The sequence below is a fragment of the Hibiscus syriacus genome, unplaced genomic scaffold, assembly GCF_006381635.1.
Source record: "Hibiscus syriacus cultivar Baekdansim isolate YM2019G1 unplaced genomic scaffold, ASM638163v2 tig00111810_pilon, whole genome shotgun sequence".
Taxonomy (NCBI): Eukaryota; Viridiplantae; Streptophyta; class Magnoliopsida; order Malvales; family Malvaceae; genus Hibiscus; species Hibiscus syriacus.
Genome location: NW_024063186.1, coordinates 1,227,150 through 1,246,130, shown reverse-complemented (window position 1 = coordinate 1,246,130; position 18,981 = coordinate 1,227,150). Strand labels below are relative to the sequence as shown.

At 33.3% G+C, this 18,981-nt stretch overlaps 3 protein-coding genes across 4 annotated transcripts; 2 read left to right on the top strand and 1 right to left on the bottom strand.

The window, feature by feature from the left end:
* Positions 1 to 2,731: 2,731 nt before the first annotated feature.
* Positions 2,732 to 4,616, top strand: LOC120171028. Its single transcript, XM_039178842.1, has 2 exons — positions 2,732 to 2,753; positions 3,899 to 4,616. Exon 2 carries the CDS (start codon positions 3,907 to 3,909, stop codon positions 4,342 to 4,344), a length of 438 nt encoding a protein of 145 aa, XP_039034773.1. The 5' UTR covers positions 2,732 to 2,753; positions 3,899 to 3,906; the 3' UTR covers positions 4,345 to 4,616.
* A 1,602-nt stretch (positions 4,617 to 6,218) lies between these two features.
* On the top strand, positions 6,219 to 12,943 carry LOC120171076 (beta-glucosidase 44-like). The gene is made up of 8 exons (XM_039178877.1): positions 6,219 to 6,470; positions 6,688 to 6,746; positions 6,833 to 6,908; positions 6,995 to 7,042; positions 7,224 to 7,311; positions 7,450 to 7,511; positions 12,416 to 12,597; positions 12,742 to 12,943. Exons 1-8 carry the CDS (start codon positions 6,248 to 6,250, stop codon positions 12,904 to 12,906), a joined length of 903 nt encoding a protein of 300 aa, XP_039034808.1. The 5' UTR covers positions 6,219 to 6,247; the 3' UTR covers positions 12,907 to 12,943.
* Positions 12,944 to 15,007: 2,064 nt separating this feature from the next.
* LOC120171074 (heavy metal-associated isoprenylated plant protein 21-like) lies at positions 15,008 to 15,879 on the bottom strand. Of its 2 annotated transcripts, none has more exons than XM_039178872.1 (3): positions 15,753 to 15,830; positions 15,483 to 15,592; positions 15,008 to 15,371 (listed from the first exon to the last, which is right to left on the bottom strand). In XM_039178872.1, exons 2-3 carry the CDS (start codon positions 15,535 to 15,537, stop codon positions 15,073 to 15,075), a joined length of 354 nt encoding a protein of 117 aa, XP_039034803.1. In that variant the 5' UTR covers positions 15,538 to 15,592; positions 15,753 to 15,830; the 3' UTR covers positions 15,008 to 15,072. The 2 variants fall into 2 exon arrangements, with proteins under 2 accessions (XP_039034803.1, XP_039034802.1); XM_039178871.1 differs by having other exon boundaries at positions 15,021 to 15,371; positions 15,483 to 15,558; positions 15,753 to 15,879.
* Positions 15,880 to 18,981: the final 3,102 nt, after the last annotated feature.

Below are 18,981 nucleotides of genomic sequence, written 5' to 3'. Positions count from 1 at the left end.
TGTGAGTTTTATTTAGAATTTATTCAGATTTAAAAATATGAATACTTCATAATTTAAATAATATAAAATTTTAATATATTAAATTTCAAATAAATCTCTTAAATGCACGAATCAAGTTATCTCAATGATTAAAGGGACGGTTCTTGTCTTTAGAAGCCTTAGATTCGAGCACCAATGTTTGTAGCCATAAATGTATTAGCGTCTATTGTCAAATGATTTATAATTTTTAAAACAGATACTATTCTTATAATCACCTCAATTTAATAAAATTAAATAAATATCTTAAATACTATTATAAACTTTATTATACTTCTCATAAACATCAAAGAGAAAAAAAAGTAAGCATAGCAAAGCCGGTAAAATTGGCCAAGCTTTTTTATTTAGCCAAATACGACCCAAAGTAATTTATTTAGAGAACTACGACATTTTCTGTAGTATTCCTGTAATTCGTCACATCGACATGATAAGTTTCATATGAAAAATATATTTTAATGGACCCAGACGTTAGATCTAATATTTTATTATATTTCTTGAAACCCGTCACGTAGACATGATGAGTTCTGTTAAAAAATATTTATTTTAATTTAGATATTTTTTCAAAGTAATTTTTGTACAAAAAAAATTACAGAACTCATAATGCCGAAGCAATGAGTTCCATTTGGTTTAAAAAACTAGTCATTTATAGTTGTTGGGCAATGATCAGATTTTAAATTAATGAGGAACTCGTCAAGTGGGTGTGACAAGTTCCGACAGTCATATTGATAAATTGTTTTGTATAAATAGGAGTGAGGTGAGTTAATGGAGTTTATATGAGAAGTGAGAAAGAAAAAATTCTGAGAATCAAATCATGTATCTTTGAGAAAAAATTTATTTTGATTCCATGAACGATCTTTTTGGATTTGACAACTCAGGCTCTGGTGATTTGGATTCAAGCTCGTCTTCAGATTAAGAATTGATGAAGGAGACAATAAAGTCGATACTTGATAAACATAAGGAGAGAAGAAAACTTGAAGATTATATCCTTTTCTTTTCTTTGACCACTTTTAATGAAAAATGGAAAAACATCCTTTTTCATTTCTTTTCAGTTATTGTTGAATGAATAATGACAAAATCTTTTTAGTGTTCAATCACTTCATTTATGAATTTTTTAGTGTTATATCACTTCAATTCTATGATATTTTCAATGATATATCACTTCAATTTTGTGATATATCAGATCCTATCATAATAATTCAAAACATCATTTTTCTTTTCAATGATATATCACCATATTTCTGAACTTATTGACCATATTTAATAATTCATCAAACCTTATCATAATTATTTCACAATAACTTTTTAGTGTTATATATAACCATGCCTATATGTGACACAATTTCATTGTTCAAGTTCCTATTTTGAAAATTTTCATGGCAACAATTTATTGAGAGGAAAACTCTTTCACCATCTCCTTAAAGGGAGACATTCGAATTTTCGACTTGATGGCAGAAATTTTAAACAAGGTTGGAACTAATGAAGATTCAACATTTTCTTTATTACAATTCAGGTTTCCAAATGAGTTATATGAACAATGATATTGCAATTCGAACAATGATTGACACATACATTACTAATTCAATGAGTAATGTTGACTTATTTGTCGAGTATCACAAGCAAGTCGTTACTCCTTCCACAACAAAAATAAAATCTCTAGATATATCTGACAATATAGAAGCTAAATTTCAAAAACTTGAACTATTTATATATAGAAGGAAACAAGAGAAATAATGGAGGGTTGAAGAACTTAATATTTAACAAGTCAATTGACTATGAAGACTAAGTTGTGGGGGTAACCACTTAATGCTTCTATTGTATTGTAATGTAATGTATGAGTTAATGCTTCTAATTAGGGATGACAATTTAACACGAATCTGACGGGTTCTGACTCGACACAACCTAATAGGGTTGAAATTTTTTTAAAATAATTTCAGGTTTGAGTCGAGTCAGATTTTTTAAGGGGCGATGTAAGTCGGGTTCGGGTGGAGGGTGAAAAAACTCTAACCTGACCCGAAAATAATAATGTAATTATCTTAAAATTTATTATTTTTAATTAAATCCTTGTTTTTATTGGGTAGGGTCGGATTTATACTCTAAAAATTTAGGTCGGTCGGAGTTGGGTGGAGGATATGAACTATGGGTGTTACATCTTTAACTCGTATTACGAGAATTATACGGACTATGGGTGTTACATTGTACAAACGGTTCGTTGGTTATCACATATATATGCCAGATGATATTGATGTTAAGAGGAGATTGCTTTTTCCGTTGGTCATTTTGGTTATTCTTCAAGTTTCTCTCCTCCATGTTTGATTCTTAAAACCTTTTGTGTTTTAGTTTATGTACATTTTTGCTTCACTTGTTGATGGTTTTGTTTATCATGATATCTCTAAGCGATCATTGTTATATTTTATTTTCGATAATCATGACTGTATTTATTCAATCTGTACTTGACAAGATGTTTATTAATACCACTTTTAGAAATATCCTAGTTATTTTCAACAAAAAAAAAGTTGGGTTAGATATATATATAATTAAAAAAATGATTATTCAAAAAAATAACCAAGACTAAACGGACCGTAATACTTATGTCCAAAAACAGTTTTCCAACGGGTCAACCCGACCCCCCACAGGTAAAAGGAAAAAAGATCTGGTAAAACAAGACATCACCAAATATGGATGGAGGGGTGGACAGTCGTCGAAAGTCGTAATACAAGGTTTCCTACTCCAATCTTCCTCTATTTCCTCTTTCCTGTTATCTTTTGTATACCCCAAATCAAAACCCTAGATTTCAAAACCTACCCAAATCCCCTTCCTTCGATTATTAAGCCAATCCCATTTTTCTGAACCCAAACTCCGTGTTCTGTTTCCCAAGGTGAAGTTTCTCTTGTTGATTATCCCTTTTGAGGAATTTCTATTTTAGATTGTAGATTCTAGATGATCAAAAACTGTTTTCAAATTCACGGGTTGCACATGTTCCTGCAGTATTTGTTCTATTTTACCTGAAAATTTAGGCCATAATTAACTTTTCTTTAGTCTTTTTTTAGATATTCATATGTTTATTAGCATCCCACTTAAGATATAATGTTAATTTCCTGTTTGTAAGCAACATGATGTTTCGTTTATTTCAGATTATGGGGGGATCTGTTTTGTTCTAAACGGTTCTGGTTATGAATAACAGATGGTTAAGTTTTATTCCTTGTAATTGGAGAGTTTGGAAATCGGGCTTTGCAGGCGTAATTTGGATGTTTACTCAGGTGATTGTAAGGTCCCATTTGTAATAGATTAAATCTGGGATGTTTATGTAAATCCTGTTTTCTAGTTGCTCTATCTTTGAACCTAAGCCGTATCAGCTTTTAACTGTTCCAAATGCTCCCTATTCGACAACGGTATTAGTTTAAACTTTGAATCATCCTTAAACCTCAACAGTAGGGGTCAGTTAGTAGGAAGATGAGACAATTTAACTTCAATCATTTCCTTATTCTGGGTAGATAGGATATAGGGCATTAACAGCATCTTTTCATCATGCGTTGTCGCTTATGCGTAGTCAGCTCAAAAGTTGAAAGGGGATTTAGAGATGAGTTGGATAATTGTAGAATATGCATAAACTGATTTTGTATGATTTGTGGTAACCTTTAGATAAGTCGGTTTTGTATGTTTCATCATCTGTGTATCTAAAGTTGTTTTTGATTCGTACAATTCTTTCTGAGATTCTCTATCTTGTTAAGCATGCCAAAACCATGTGTTTATCAGTGAGGATATTTAAAGTTATGCTTGGATTTGCATACATGATTCACAGCAGTTATATAGAGAGAGAAAAAAAACTAATATGCTAATACTTTAATCATTGTATTGTTTTCAGCAGCGAGAATGCAAGATCCAAGGATGCCACCATCAGAGGAAGGTTTGAATCTTAAGCCGCCTAAACAGAAAAGCTCTGCTAACAAAGGACCTCTGTTTCTGTTAGAAAGAAATAATATTAAAGGGGCTCAGCAGGTACAGGGATCCCTACCATTAAAAGGGAAAAAGACGTCAAAGAGGAACCCGAAGAATGAAATGTCTCCAATATTTCAGCAACCTGAGAGATCTAACTCAGATTCATTACCAGACTCTTCTACATCTGGAAACGAGTACCGCGTGCTGAGGCGCAAGTATTTGCTACTGGAGGAAGAGAGCTTTACATTGGGTAAAGAGGTTAAAGAAATTGAAGATGAGGTCAAGGCTCTTGAAGATGAAAAGTTTGCCCTACTGGATCAGCTTGTTGTATTAGAAGGTCTAATAGATTCTTCAGAAATGCAATCTCATTGAGCTTAGGTACTATTCAGTACTTTTTTGCTTCATGCTAGTCTCTATATTTTGTGTGCTTGTATATCATATGGAAGTAATAAACCGCAGGGGAAAGTTAGTTTTATTTTTTAAGTGATTTTAGAAGTTCTTTCGGGCGAAAAGTGGACATGGAACTACTCAGATGTTGGCTGGGCCAAAAGACATGAGCTCTTAAAGAGAGTTCTGGGTTATGTTGTGCAGTGCAGGTGTAACCGGTAATAAGCTTTACGTAAATGAAACTTAAATATTCATCAGTATTGGGATTTTTGTGATAATAGTGTTTAGCTGCTTCTATGAATTGAAACTTCAATTCTCAATATTCAAAGAAGATGATGAAATCAATAATAGTAGGGGTAATTACACTTTCCAAATGAATATTTAAAAAATCCTCAAAGAGAACATAAGTTCAAATTATTTTTGAATAAAAAGCCTAGAAAAATCAATTTGATTTTGATTTTAGATTCATAATTTTGGACATAGTAACTATTCAAATTGAATTTTTTTTTTTTTGAAATTGAATAACTCACAATTATTTTTTTAGTTTTCTATTCTATAAAATAAATACCTATTGTGAAAAACTAAATAATACAGTTAAAAATGTTTTTTTATAAAATATAAACGAGCCAACCAAAAATAATAAAAGTTAGTTTGAGTCGATTTCAAGTTTAATTTTTTTTTAACTAAATCATTATTACTTTTAATTTCTTATATTGCTACTTTTAATTAAAATTTAAAATTTTCAACATATTACGTTTTATCTTTAATTTAATTAACCTAAATTTAGATATACGTATTTTGAAATTGCACTACTAAAATTATATGCTATTAAACTCAAGAATATTGTTTTCCTAATTAATATTCCACAATTATGACAATTTCAAGAAGGAAAGAAAGAAGAACCGGTCGTTTTTAAGAAAATGCAATGAGATTAACCTATCATTTCCCCCATCAAATTATATAAATATTAATATAATATTTGAAAATGATAAAAGATCATTTTATATAAATATAAAATAAAATATGGAAAAATAATTAAAAAATCTTAGACAAAGTAAATTGGGATTAGGGCGATTATCGAGCGAGTCAATCGTGATTTGGACAGTGCTCAACTCGTGCTCGTTAAAAAAATTTGTTGCTCGACTCGATTCGTTGCTCATTAAGCTCGATAAATTTTTGCTCGACTCATGCTCATTCAAAAAACTTGTTGCTCGAATCGTTGTTTGTTAAGCTCGATGCTCATTAAGCTCGCTGAAATTTTTACCTTATTTTCTTAATTATAAGTAAAATCTACTAATATTATACAAAGCTTAATATAAACATAAATTAATAAATTTAACCAAAAATATTATCAAAAGAATACGAAACAATTTCAAAATCTAAACTCCAAAGTAACAATCCACAAATACATTAAAATAATAAGTATTGTTTGATTTTTGAGTGTAGTAAAATTCTAATTAATAATTTAGTATTTTTTATTAGAAAATTAATATATTAATAATGTATAATCTTTTCTATTATCTATTAGTAAATTAGTATTTTTTAATGAAATGATTTTTTTAAGATAACTACAGAAAAAATTATATAAAAAATTAACGATATGCTCGCGAATTTATTGAACCGAGTTGAACTTTGCTCGAATCAATTCGTTAATATCTCGAGTTGAACTCGAGTCATCCCGAGTCGAATTTTTATCTAATTTTAATTGAGTCGAGTTCGACCTACACACAACCTACTCAACTCATTAAGCAATTCTAATTGGGATCCGTATAGATGAGAACAAAAAATTTCCTACTTTTTTAAAAATTGAAAAAGTATCCATTTTCTCAGACTCAGTCATACACACTGTCGTTTCTTTGGTTTTGGGAGTGAAGTGAGGCTTACAGTGATGAAGGCGTGGCTCTTGTGTTATACTTTTACTGCGATTCTGTGCATTGCAAATGCGGGTAGGCAGCACCGGAATTTGGAGGCAGTGAGCGACACCGGAGGGCTTAGCAGAGAAAGCTTCCCCAAGGGATTTGTATTTGGAACTTCTGCTTATCATGTTGAAGGGATGACCGGTCAGGGCGGCCGAGGCCCCTGCGTCTGGGATGTTTACGTCAAACAACCAGGTAATACCACTACTAATGCCTCTATATCTCTTTCTTTTTTATTTATAATTTCTGGAGAAAAAAAATGTGATTTCCTTCTTCCGATCAGCTCAACTCTCAAGAGACTGTTCGTGGGAATGGGATGTATAGAATAGTGTCATTTTCTAATTAATTAATTTCTAACCAGAAAAATATATAAATTAATTATACTCCAGTGTTTTATTTGTTGTTGGAACAGGCTACATTGCCAATAATGATACGGCTGACGTAGCTGTGGATCAGTATCCCCGCTACAAGGTTACCGTCTTCACTTAAAATTTTGTTTGTAACGATATAATAAATATGATATAATTGTGTGGATTCATGTCCCTCTATTTCCACAGGAAGATATAGATTTACTGGCGAAATTCAACTTCAATGCTTACCGGTTTTCTATTTCATGGTCGAGGATCTTTCCTGGTATTTGCACCAATGGCTCAATTGTTTTGGTTATTGTTCATTTTTTTTAACTAATTAACTCTTTGAGTTATTTATAATTTTTGTAGATGGAGTTGCTTATTACAATAGATTGATCAACTACATGGTCAAGAAAGGTGACTGAAATGAATTCCCATTGCTTGAAACCAGTTTTCAATTTGTTTTGCTATGATTGCCAGTATCCTGGAATGTCGGGTTCATGTTTCATCCTCAAATCTTGATAATGTTGGGTTTAGGGTTTGCTATGATTGCCGGTATCCTGGAATGAAAACCTCTGCTGATTCATTCCGTTTGTAGGCATTACTCCCTACGGGAACTTAAACCATTATGATCTCCCTCTAGCTCTTCAGGAAAAGTATGGTGGTTACTTGAGCCGCCAAATTGTGTAAGTAGAACGTTTTTCTTTTCTTTTATTTTTCTTGAGCTTCTCGTTATTGAATGATCTCACTATCCCCATAATCCTGTATTCTTGGAAAAGTTGTCTCAAATGTTTAGTATTTAATTTGTGATTCGAATATTTCAGGGAGAACTATGCAGAGTTTTGCTTCAAGACATTTGGTGAGAGAGTCAAGAACTGGTTTACATCTAATGTGTTCGGAAGACGGCTATCGGATAGAGCAAATTAGGAACTGATAATTTGAGAAAATAAAAATGAAGATAAAAGAGACACAAAATTTACGTGGAAAACACCTGGATAATATAGGGTAAAAACCACGGGCAACGGTAGAAGAATTTCATTATGAGAAAATAGGAATTACAACTTCTCTCAATCGACCAAGGAGAAAACAATGATAATTCTCTCTTGATAAAAAGGAGAAAACAACTCTCAAGAAACTCTCTAAATTCTCTCTAGTATTGGAAGAAAGCTAGAATGCTTTGGGATGGTTTTGAAGCCAAATGTGATAGGGTATTTATAGCTAAATCTTAAGGACTTAATCTTGTAAATACACTAAAGTTTAATGACTAAAGTTTGTAATTTGACCATATAAAAAATCAACAAATTTGGCTTTTAATAATTTTTTTTTCAAAGCCACCGGCTGCTTAGCAGCCCATGTGGTTTGATTTTTCAACAATCTCCCACTTGAAGATTTGATTGGAACAATCATATCTTCACATCATTCTTTCTACCTTGTACCATCATGTTGCTTACGTCTTTGACATGCCACAAGAGGATTGACACCAGGTAAATTTATCAGCGTTGATTGCCTTTGTCATGAAATCTCTTATGTTGTCTTTGGTATGGATTTTCTGCATATCTACTGTCCCTTCTTCCACCTTTTTACGAATGAAATGGTACTGAACTGGTATGTGCTTTGTACTTGAATGAAATACTGGATTCCTTGCTAGATGCAAGGCGCTTTGACTGTCACAAAACAGAGAGACATACTCTTAATTGTGCCCAAGCTCCTCCAATAACATCTTCAACCAAATTGCCTCTTTACTAGCTTGTATAGCTGCTACATATTCTGCCTCTGTTGTGGATGTAGCCACAACTGACTGCAATTTTGAAACCCAACTTACAGCTCCACCATCAACTTTGAACACATATCCTGTAGTAGATCTGCTTTTATCCAAATCCCATGCATAGTCAGAATCTACATACCCATTGATTAGTAAGTTTGATCCTCCGTAACATAATGCAACATTTGAGGTCCCTTTGATGTATCTCAGGATCCTCTTTACTGTATTACAATGCTCTTTTCCTGGATTTTCCATGTACCGACTAACCACTCCCACTGCTTGTGCAATGTCTGGTCTTGTGCATATCATAGCGAACATTAAACTTCCCACTGCTGATGCATATGGTACTCGAGACATCTCCATCCTCTCTTTTTCACTGCTAGGACTCATACTGGAGGATAATTTGAAGTTAATAGGAAGAGGGGTAGAAATTGGCTTACAATCTTGCATGCTGAATCGTGACAAGATCTTCTTCAAGTAATTCTTTTATGAAAGCCAAATCTTCCTATTACTTCTGTCTCGGTGAATTTGCATCCCTAGAATCTTGTTTGCTGATCCCAAGTCCTTCATTTCAAATTCCCTAGCCAGTTGTGCCTTCAATTCTTCAATATGATCTTTGTTGGGTCCTGCAACCAACATGTCATCCACATACAACATCAATATAACAAAATCGTTATCACAGGACCTCTTGAAATAAGCACAAGGGTCTGCATTAAGTCTGTTATATCCAAGGCACATAATGAAGGAATCAAATATCTTATACCAACACCTCGGCGCCTGCTTTAGACCGTACAGAGATTTATTCAACCTGCAAACCAAGTTCTTCTTTTCTTTTTCTTCAAAACCTTCAGGCTGGAGCATGTAAATCTCTTCTTCAAGATTTCCATGAAGAAAAACTGTTTTAACATCTAGCTGCTCTAGATGTAAGTTCAATGTAGCACACATTGCCAAAACTACTCGAACTGTTGTTAGTCGAACCACAGGAGAAAATATTTCATTGAAATCAATACCTTTTTTTTTGAGCATATCCTTTGACCACCAGTCTTGCACGATACCTCTCAACTTGATCGTCACCATTTCGCTTGATTTTGAAGACCCATTTGTTACCAATTGGCTTCCTTCCTTGTGGTAGTGGCACAAGGTCCCATGTATTATTTTTATGAAGGGCTTCAATTTCTTCTTGCATCGCCATCATCCACAGTGAAGCATCTGAGTTGTTTATTGCCTCCTGGTATGTTGATGGCTCACCGTCCTCTGTTAAAAGATAATATGCAATATTACCTTCTATAACATAATCTGAGTGCCAATTGGGACGTCTTCTCACAAGATCTGATTGACGAGTTGTTAGTGCTTCAGAACTCTCTGGTTCTTGTTCATCATGTGCTGGTTCTGCTTCAGAAGAATCTCCTTGTTCAAACTCCTTTTCCACATTTATCTATGTAATCTCTGACTTTTCAGTGCTATCATCGTCTTCTTTTCTTTGTAGTTTATCCTCTACAAAGATAACATCCCTGCTGATGATCACTTTGCGGGCAGTGGGATCCCACAAGCGATACCCCTTGACTCCATCAGCATACCCCAAGAATTTGCATTTCCTGGATTTTGGATCCAGCTTTGAGATTTCTTGGGAGTTGTACATCACGTACACAATACTTCCAAATATATGGAGGTTTGAATAATCAGCTGGTTTATCAGTCCACATCTCCATTGGTGTCTTCAGCTCTATTGCAGTTGATGGAGCTCGATTTACCAAATAACAGGCGGTATTGACTGCTTCTGCCCAGAATGATTTTTCTAGGCCTGCATCCCTCAACATTGCTCTTGTTCTTTCTAACAAGGTTTTATTCATCCGCTCTACCACTCCATTTTGTTGAGGAGTGTTTGCCATTGTGAACTGTCTTTTGATGCCTTCCTTTCCTGCAAAAGTCATTAAATTCTTCGCTGATGTATTCTCCTCCATTATCTGTTCTGAAACACTTGATCTTATTTCCAAAATCAAGTTCCACCCGCGCTTTGAAGATTTTGAAAGTTGAAAACACATCTGACTTCTTCTTAATAGGATACACCCAACATCTCCTAGAGTAGTCATCAATAAATGAGATAAAGTATTTTTCTCCACCTAGGGATGTAACTGGTGCTTGCCATACGTCAGAATGAACTAATTCTAGAACATTTTTTCCTCTAGAATTTGACGTGTTGAATTTCAACCGGTGCTGCTTACTTGTTATGCAATGCTTACACAAAGTAAGTGATACCTTTGTTAAGCCTGGAAGTAGCTTTTGCTCCACAAGAACTTTCATTCCTTGTTCTGACATGTGTCCAAGTTTCTGATGCCATAGCATTGCAGAATCTGAACTACATTAAGCAACAGAGGCTTCTGCTTCTAGTAAAGTCTCTCCCTTCAGCATGTACAAGTTTGCTGCTATCTTTTCGCCTTTCAGCACCACAAGCGCTCCACGGAACACCTTCATGATTCCTTTCTGTGTCTCAATCTTGCTTGAATTATTATCCAACAATCCGTAGGATAATAAATTTTTCTTCAGGCCCTTCATGTACCGCACATCTCGAACAACTTTGATTGTTCCATCATACATCTTCAATTTGATGGTTCCCACGCCAACGATCTCTAAGGCATGATCATTGTAACTATACACAGATCCTCCTGAGACAGGTTCATAATGATGAAACCATTCTCTTCTTGAGGTCATGTGATATGTTGCTCCCTAATCAATGAGCTATATATATGCATATCTTTTTCTATCTTCCACGGTGGTTGACGTTTCACAACATAGAGCATCTCCATCATCTGAAGTGTTTGCGGTATTGCCTTGTGGATTGGAAGTTTTATTTAGACTCCAACAATCCTTCTTCAAATGACCCTTCTTTCCACAGTTGTAACACTTTAAATTCTTCTTGCTCCTTGACTTTGATCTACCATATTTGTGACTGCTGCTTTGGCCACGTTCTATTGATCTCACTCTCATCATTGTCATCGTTGTCAATGCTTCTGCTTGTTGCAGATTTACTTGTCTGTCTTCTTTGTTATTGCGCCGATTTTCTTCTTGTAGAACAGAAGCTGCAACGTCATCGAAGACTAGACTGGTGACATTACTATTTGTCAAGTTGATGATGAGTTGATCATACGAATCTGGTAGACTTTGAAGTAGAAGTCAGCACGTTCTTGTTCTCCTATTTACAGCTTAAGGATGTAATCTGGAAAATAAAGTGTTCAGTGTATTTAAGTGCTCCGTCACTGAAGTAGATTCTGGCATACGGAGAGTGTACATTTCTCTTAAGGAAAATTTTATTGTGCAACGATGTGGCCTCGTACAATTGAGAAATTTCTCCCATTGAATTTTTCAATATCAAATTTCGTTGCCATAGCTTCTTTACGGATAGCTCTCACTATTTCACTATCGTGAATAGTTCTCTGGAACCTTCAAAATGTGTAATAACTTCTTATTTTCTTATGTTGGAGGTCCACCTTTTGGTGGTAACCACAAAGACAATAAGCAGATATTACACACTCTAATCTAGCTCTGATACCAATTGTTGCGGAAGACGGCTATCGGATAGAGCAAAATCGCAACTGATAATTTGAGAAAATAAAAATGAAAATAAAAGAGACACAAAATTTACGTAGAAAACCCCTGAATAATATAAGGTAAAAATCACGGGCAACGGTAGAAGAATTTCACTATGAGAAATAGGAATTACACTTCTCTCAATCGACCAAGGAAAAACAATGATAATTCTCTCTTGATAAAAAAGAGAAAACAACTCTCAAGAAACTCTCTAAATTCTCTCTAGTATTGGAAGAAAGCTAGAATGCTTTGGGATGGTTTTGAAGCCAAATGGGATAGGGTATTTATAGCTAAATCTTAAGGACTTAATCTTGTAAATATACTAAAGTTTAATGAGTAAAGTTTGTAATTTGACCATATAAAAAATCAACAAATTAGCTTTTAATAATTTTTTTTTTCAAAGCCACCGGCTGCTTAACAGCCCATGTGGTTTGATTTTTCAACATAATGAACCTAGGATTGTGGCTGCTCTTGGCTTTGGTAATGGCCTCAATCCTCTTTCACGGTGCTCCAAGGAAGTTGCAAACTGTACTGCTGGAAACTCTGCAACTGAGCCTTACATTGCTGCCCATAATCTACTCTTATGCCATGCTGAAGCAGTGAAAAGATACCGTCAAAAATTCCAGGTCAGTTTATGTCTCCATTGTATAGACAAATAAGCAGGGGTTCACATAGCAGCCTTAAGGTTTATATTATACAATTTAGGTTCTTCAATTGATTGTGGTAATCTTGAGGTTCATAAATTGACCCGGAACTGGATGTATCTTCAGGAAAAGCAGCAAGGGATGATTGGAATTCTCTTGGATTTTAATTGGTATGAACCTCTCACAAGATCAAAGGCCGATAACTATGCAGCTCAAAGAGCTAGAGATTTTCATGTTGGCTGGTATGTCTCAAGCTTATATCATAATTTCTATTCTAGATTTCTGTTGTAGGAAAATTATCACTGTATCATCTGATCTTGCACTTAATTATACACCAAACCTTTTAACCTGAGATATTTTGAGACTTATTCCAAGTCATTATTAATCTACGCAAAATAAATTAATTTTTTTAAAAGATAATTCTCCTCCTCAAGGTTTCCATCTCTCTCAAATGCTTTCGGAAATATATATTCCCTTGGAATAATCAAAATTAAATCTAAAAATGTAGCTTTTGATGATTAAGACCGATCAAGCAAGGGATCTCTCAGCAGTCGATGCTGGTTTTTCTTTTCCCTTTTTAATTAAAGCATAAACATTTGATGTTCCAAATTAAACCGTCTCCAAAAGTTCTCATGATTAATGAATCTCATCCTCCTACTTGCTTAAACTTACTTTTATCAGAGACGTTGGAATTTTAAATTCATAAAAATGAAATTTTAAAAGTTATTTAGATAAATGGGACTAAGTATAATAATAATAAGTAATGTGATGCATTGTTAACTTATTTTCATAATTTTAAAATAATTAAACAATCAAAAAGTTTCTCGTCACTCGTTAATTATGATTTTAAGGGTTTATTAGATAGAATAGAAAGAAATTTGAAAAGATAAAAATATTAAAGGCATAGAAAAATAAAAATATAATTTTTTCTTCTTCTTTTCATTGGTATGCTTGATAGAAATGATGAATACATAGAAAGAAAAATTAATATTAAGGGACATTGGCAAGATTTTATGTTGGGGGATGAACTAACACTTCAAGGGGCAAACTAAAATTCCAGGGAGACGAAATAGATTTTCAATAATAAATACGTAGAAAAAATTTAAAATATATAGTAATTTTAAAATTTTAGGAGATGATTACCCTCACCCTCTCGGTCCATCCCTAGTAATATTATTTCTAGAGTTTAAAATTATAGGTAAGAAAATTAAGCTGTAAAGAATATACAATTTGACTTGACATACATATCTGTCTTTTTCTTCAAATATATTAATTAATTAATCCGGATCAGGTATTGCATAGGTGAGGGTGACCCTCCCAAATCAATTTGTTTCATTCACCGACGTCAAGATTCAAACTCTGGATTTCGCTTAAGGGAAATAGTGTCTCATTCCACTACACCATTTGATTGTTGGTATGATTGCTCATTTCATTTTATTTTTGTTGAGTTGTTTATTTTATGTATTTTCTTTAATAAGCTCTATTTTTGTATTTGTACAAGCAGTGGCTCCCAAAATAAATAAAAAAATACTCTATAGTCCCCCTAAAAGTTGTGGACTTGGTTGTTATACTTTAATTTAGTCATTTATAGTCCCCCTAAAAGAGTTGTAGTATCGTATTCTATCATGGAATGCTGATCTAGGGGTATAGTTAGTTTGAAAAGTTGGTCGGGATTCAGTTCCGAGGATCGGTATGAGGGCAAAATCTCGTTATATGTCCATGTTCCGATGTTGTCTTGGCGCACTCTTTTTCTTCCTAGAGAGGTTTTTTAACGAGTCCAAAGTTTCTATCTTTATTTGTTTTGTAGTTGCGAGTCTAAAATACAATACAAAACTTCCCTTTCAAAAAAATAATAGATGTTAATTCAATTTTTTTATTAATTAATGTAATATGCCTAAGTTGTGGATTTATTTTTTGTTCTTCAATTTGATCATTTTAATTCCTCATAATTTAGTCATATTGTTCTCATAATGTTTGTATCAAAATTGACATTTTAAATTGAATGATACAATATCTAAATTCACCTTTCATGCATAGTGTTGGGACAAACGAAAAATTTGATCAAAATTAAATAATGTCAAATTGAAATAAAGAGATTAAATAACAAAATCCAGTATAGTAGAGGGAGTAAAACTAGAAATAGGCAAGTTAAATTATATAAAAGAGATTTAACTAATACGTATAAGTATGAATAAAACATTCAAACTTTTATATGGGTAATGAGTGAAAATAAATAATTAAAATAAAAAAATAGGAAATGAAGAGATTTTACAGGAAAAAATAGAATAAAAATCTGTAATTTAAAAATTTTGATCTTAACCATTAAACTCATTTAATCTAATTATAAAAAAAGGCGCAAAATTATAAGTTATGAGTGAATTTAGCTCTTTCTATATATATTTCTCAATGAACTGTTATACATGGTAAAAAATCCAGCATCAAAATTCATAATTGATGCTACATGATGGAACATGCATGGACGTTGTCGTCGCTGAAGAAGGAAGCGAACTTCTCTTCGGGAGCGTTGGAAGAAGGAGCCGGATAAGCTTGCACCACGTTCCTTATATATCCCGCCGGTGCCCTTTTGTCATACGCCCCCGTTGCGTACGGATACAATGCCACATGCTGCGGTATGTAAGGCCAGAACTCTGCCCTCTTCCCCGTGCTCTTCACCCTCTTCAACACCGTGTTCGGATCCACGTTTCCGGTCACCGTTACCCGGCTCTGTTTCCGTACCACTTCAACACTTTTTACACCTGTGTCAACAACATACAACTAATGGTCAGTGTTACGTTAGACGAGTGTCTCGAAATCTTAATGTTAAAAGAGATGTTTATAAAAAGAAAAAGGGGGGGGTGGAATTGGACCTTTCATGTTTGTAACAGCTTTTCTGACTCTTCTTTCACACCCATCACAATCCATTTTAACCTTGATTTCAACTGTCTGTGAAATTTTAAAAGAGTCGGCATTAGAGAAACTAGAGTTTTTCCAGGTGATTTCTTTCTTTAATGGTTCTCTTTGAAGGTCTAGGTTCAAGTAACTATGCCTGTTGAGTGTGTTTGCCTTGTCAAAAAGATTCTGAACATTTACTGACAATCACCCGAGACTATTCGGAAGAAAATAAACAGAAAAGGTACCTGCATTGGCTTGCGTTTGCTCCTTCCTTCGGAGACGGTGCAGAAGTTTGAAATATAATCGAGAGCCCCCATTTTTGTTTATTTTCCTGTTGGAGGGATGCACTAAACAGAGTTGAGAGAGAAAAGGAAAAAGATATGCAGACAGTAGACGCACCATGAGATTTGGTATTTATGCAGAAAAGGAATTGTTCATTCTTTTCGAAAAAGGAGACGAAGAAGATGTCCACAAACCATGCTTTATCTGTCATTTTTTGGGTGGATTCCATATTAGTATTTTTCCCCTTGAAAATTAACAAAGCAATTGTTCCATATTTACATATAGGGTCATATTCTAGGGGGCTGCAGTTTTCGTTGGCCTCAATCATTGATGACTGAAATTGATTTCACTCATAAACATGTAACAAAGCAACCACTTGGACACAAGAACAAGTTCAAATCATGACTGTAAATATTAAGGTAAACTACACATTTAGTACCCAATTATCACTTTTATTTCGTTTTGGTCGTCCAACTATTTTTTGTTTCAAAATCATACTTAACGTTACATATCACTTTTATTTCGTTTTGGTCGTCCAACTATTTTTTGTTTCAAAATCATACTTAACGTTACATTTTGGTCACCCACCGTTAGGGGTGCACAAAAAATCCGAATATCCGATTTTACGAAAAAAATATCCGAAACCGGATTTGGGAAAAACCGGGTCGGATTTTTTTAAACCGGTTATTTTAACTGGTTTGGAAAAAAAAACCTAGACCGGTTTTTTTACCAGATAAAAAACCGGTTTGAAAAAAACGGGTTTTTATCCGAAAAAAAACCGGTCTGAGTTTAAAAAACTAGCCGTTAATATCCGGTTTTTAAAAAAAACCTAGACCGGTAATTTTAATAATATTAAAATCGGTTTTTTATAACCGATTTTTTAAAAAAACCGGTTTTTTAAAACCGAAACCGGTTACACCGGTTAGGATATCCGGCCCTCCAAACCGGTTAGAAACCGAACCGGTTATTTTATAAACCGGTTTTTTTTTCTATGGGAAAAAACCGGATCGGATAAAAACCGATCCGGATCGGATTGAAATCCGACTTTTGTGCAACCCTACCCACCGTTAAAAGGTTAATGGCGATATTGGCATGTTACCGTAAGGTAATTTCACGTTATCATTGAAAAAATGACATGTCATTAGTTCTGTTAATTTTTAATAGCGGGTGACCAAAATGAAACCAAAACGTAACGTCAGGCATGATTTTTGAAAAACAAAATAATAATTAGATAACTAAAACAGAACAAAAGTGATAGTTTAGGTACTGAAAATTTGATAAAGGAAATGGTAAAGAATCTGAAATGGTGGATGGCAAGCCCCACCATGTCATGCTCCTTTGCAAGTCAAGATCGGAAAAAAAGAAGAAAGGGAGTGGTAGAGCAATAATTCGATAGAGAAAAGGGGAAATAAAGTTGGACTTTATAAGATGCCCCAACCCTAACATTTTGAAAGAATACAGAATCATGGACTGCCTATTCCCCCCTCCCTCTTCCATTCAAATTCCCATTGATTTACCATCAAGTTCAATGCACCCATTACCCCTATAATGAGAAAATATAATTAGATTATAAAACAAAATATTCTAAAAATATATGTAAGAACACAAAATGATCAAATTGAGAATATGATATAAATCTACAACTTATAGAACCTTGACATAACAAATGTAGTGACTACCATTTAGATCAAGATTGAAACTCCAAAAATTTTTTATAAAAAAATTGACTATTTATGATCAAATTAGAATATAAGGACTTAAACTTTAACTTGTATGTTAGGTAGGGACTAATAATAAAATTTGACAAAAAATGTGCAAGTCAGCCCCTTTTTACCGTATAAAAGAATCTACAAGTCTACCCCGTTTTGCTATATAAAGTTATAAATTATATCAATAATAGTTTTATAATTAAAATTTTAATTATTATCATGTAATTTAGTTTAGGTAAACTCTGTTTAAATATGAAAATATTTTATTCAAAGTTCTGACACATCTAGTTTTACATTCAATTTGCAATAGCATAAAGGAAAAGAAAACAGTGAATAAACTGAAAAAGGGCAAGGAAAAGAATATCAATAAAAAGAACATTTCATGTGTTTGAGTTAGGAATAAAATGAAAAAAAGATGTATTTAATTTAAAGGGTTAATTGTCAAATTGGTACCTAAAGTATACATTTTTCAAATAAAGTTTAGATACAAGTTAAAGTTTTAGGGACTAGGAAAAATATGATGTAGCCGAGTATCAATTTGTGAATTAAGCTCAAATTGAAGAAAAAGAGTGTTCCCTTCCATTTTGAAAGGATGAGATTTAAAAAAGAAAAGTGGAAACCTTCTCATTTTCGAAACTTTATTGCTTTACATTCCATCAACACTCATCTTTCCTCCTCGAGATTCCTACAGAAAGCTACAGTTCTTGTGGGTTGTGTTATTTTTCATTATACATGAAAAGTTTTCTCAAATGTTCAAACCCAAAAATAGGAGTAAATAAATTGAGATTGAATGAAGAAACTTATTTGTGTTCGTTTTTTTAAAAAGATTATCATGTATATAACTCATGTTCAGCTAAATTTTTAATATCATATTTATTTGTTTCCTTTTAAATGTATTCATCTTTGTTTCATTGTTCGCGAATACATTTGTTTAATGTTCAGAAACTAGTAACAATTAAAAATGATGATATTATGTCACTAGACTCTAAGCACTTTAGAATTAACAATTTGAACTCCAAAGTTTACATATGTTTAATTTCATCCCTAACTTCACCAATATTTAAACTATAAAAATAAAAGGGGGTAAACAAGCTCATGAGTTGATAAAAATAAAATTTCAAACGAGCTTGTTCATGAAATAAATAAATCGAACACACCTCTTTTCTAGTTTGTTTATTAAAGGTTCGTTTGTTTCACAGAAAACAGATTCCGAAAAATGAATTCCGTAAAATGAAATACATTTCCTGGAAAACATTTTTTGGAAATCATTTTACGTTGTTTGGATGATGTTGTGTAATTCATTTTCTACTGGTTGGTAAGTTTTTTTTTTAATTTTTTTTATTATAAACATCAAATACAATAAATAATATTATTGTAATAACCTAAATCCCGGGTTATTAGTTCGGATTGACCCGAGACCCGTTAATACAACCCAAAGGACTTAGTAAGATAGTTGGATCAAAATTAATTAGGATTTGGGCTT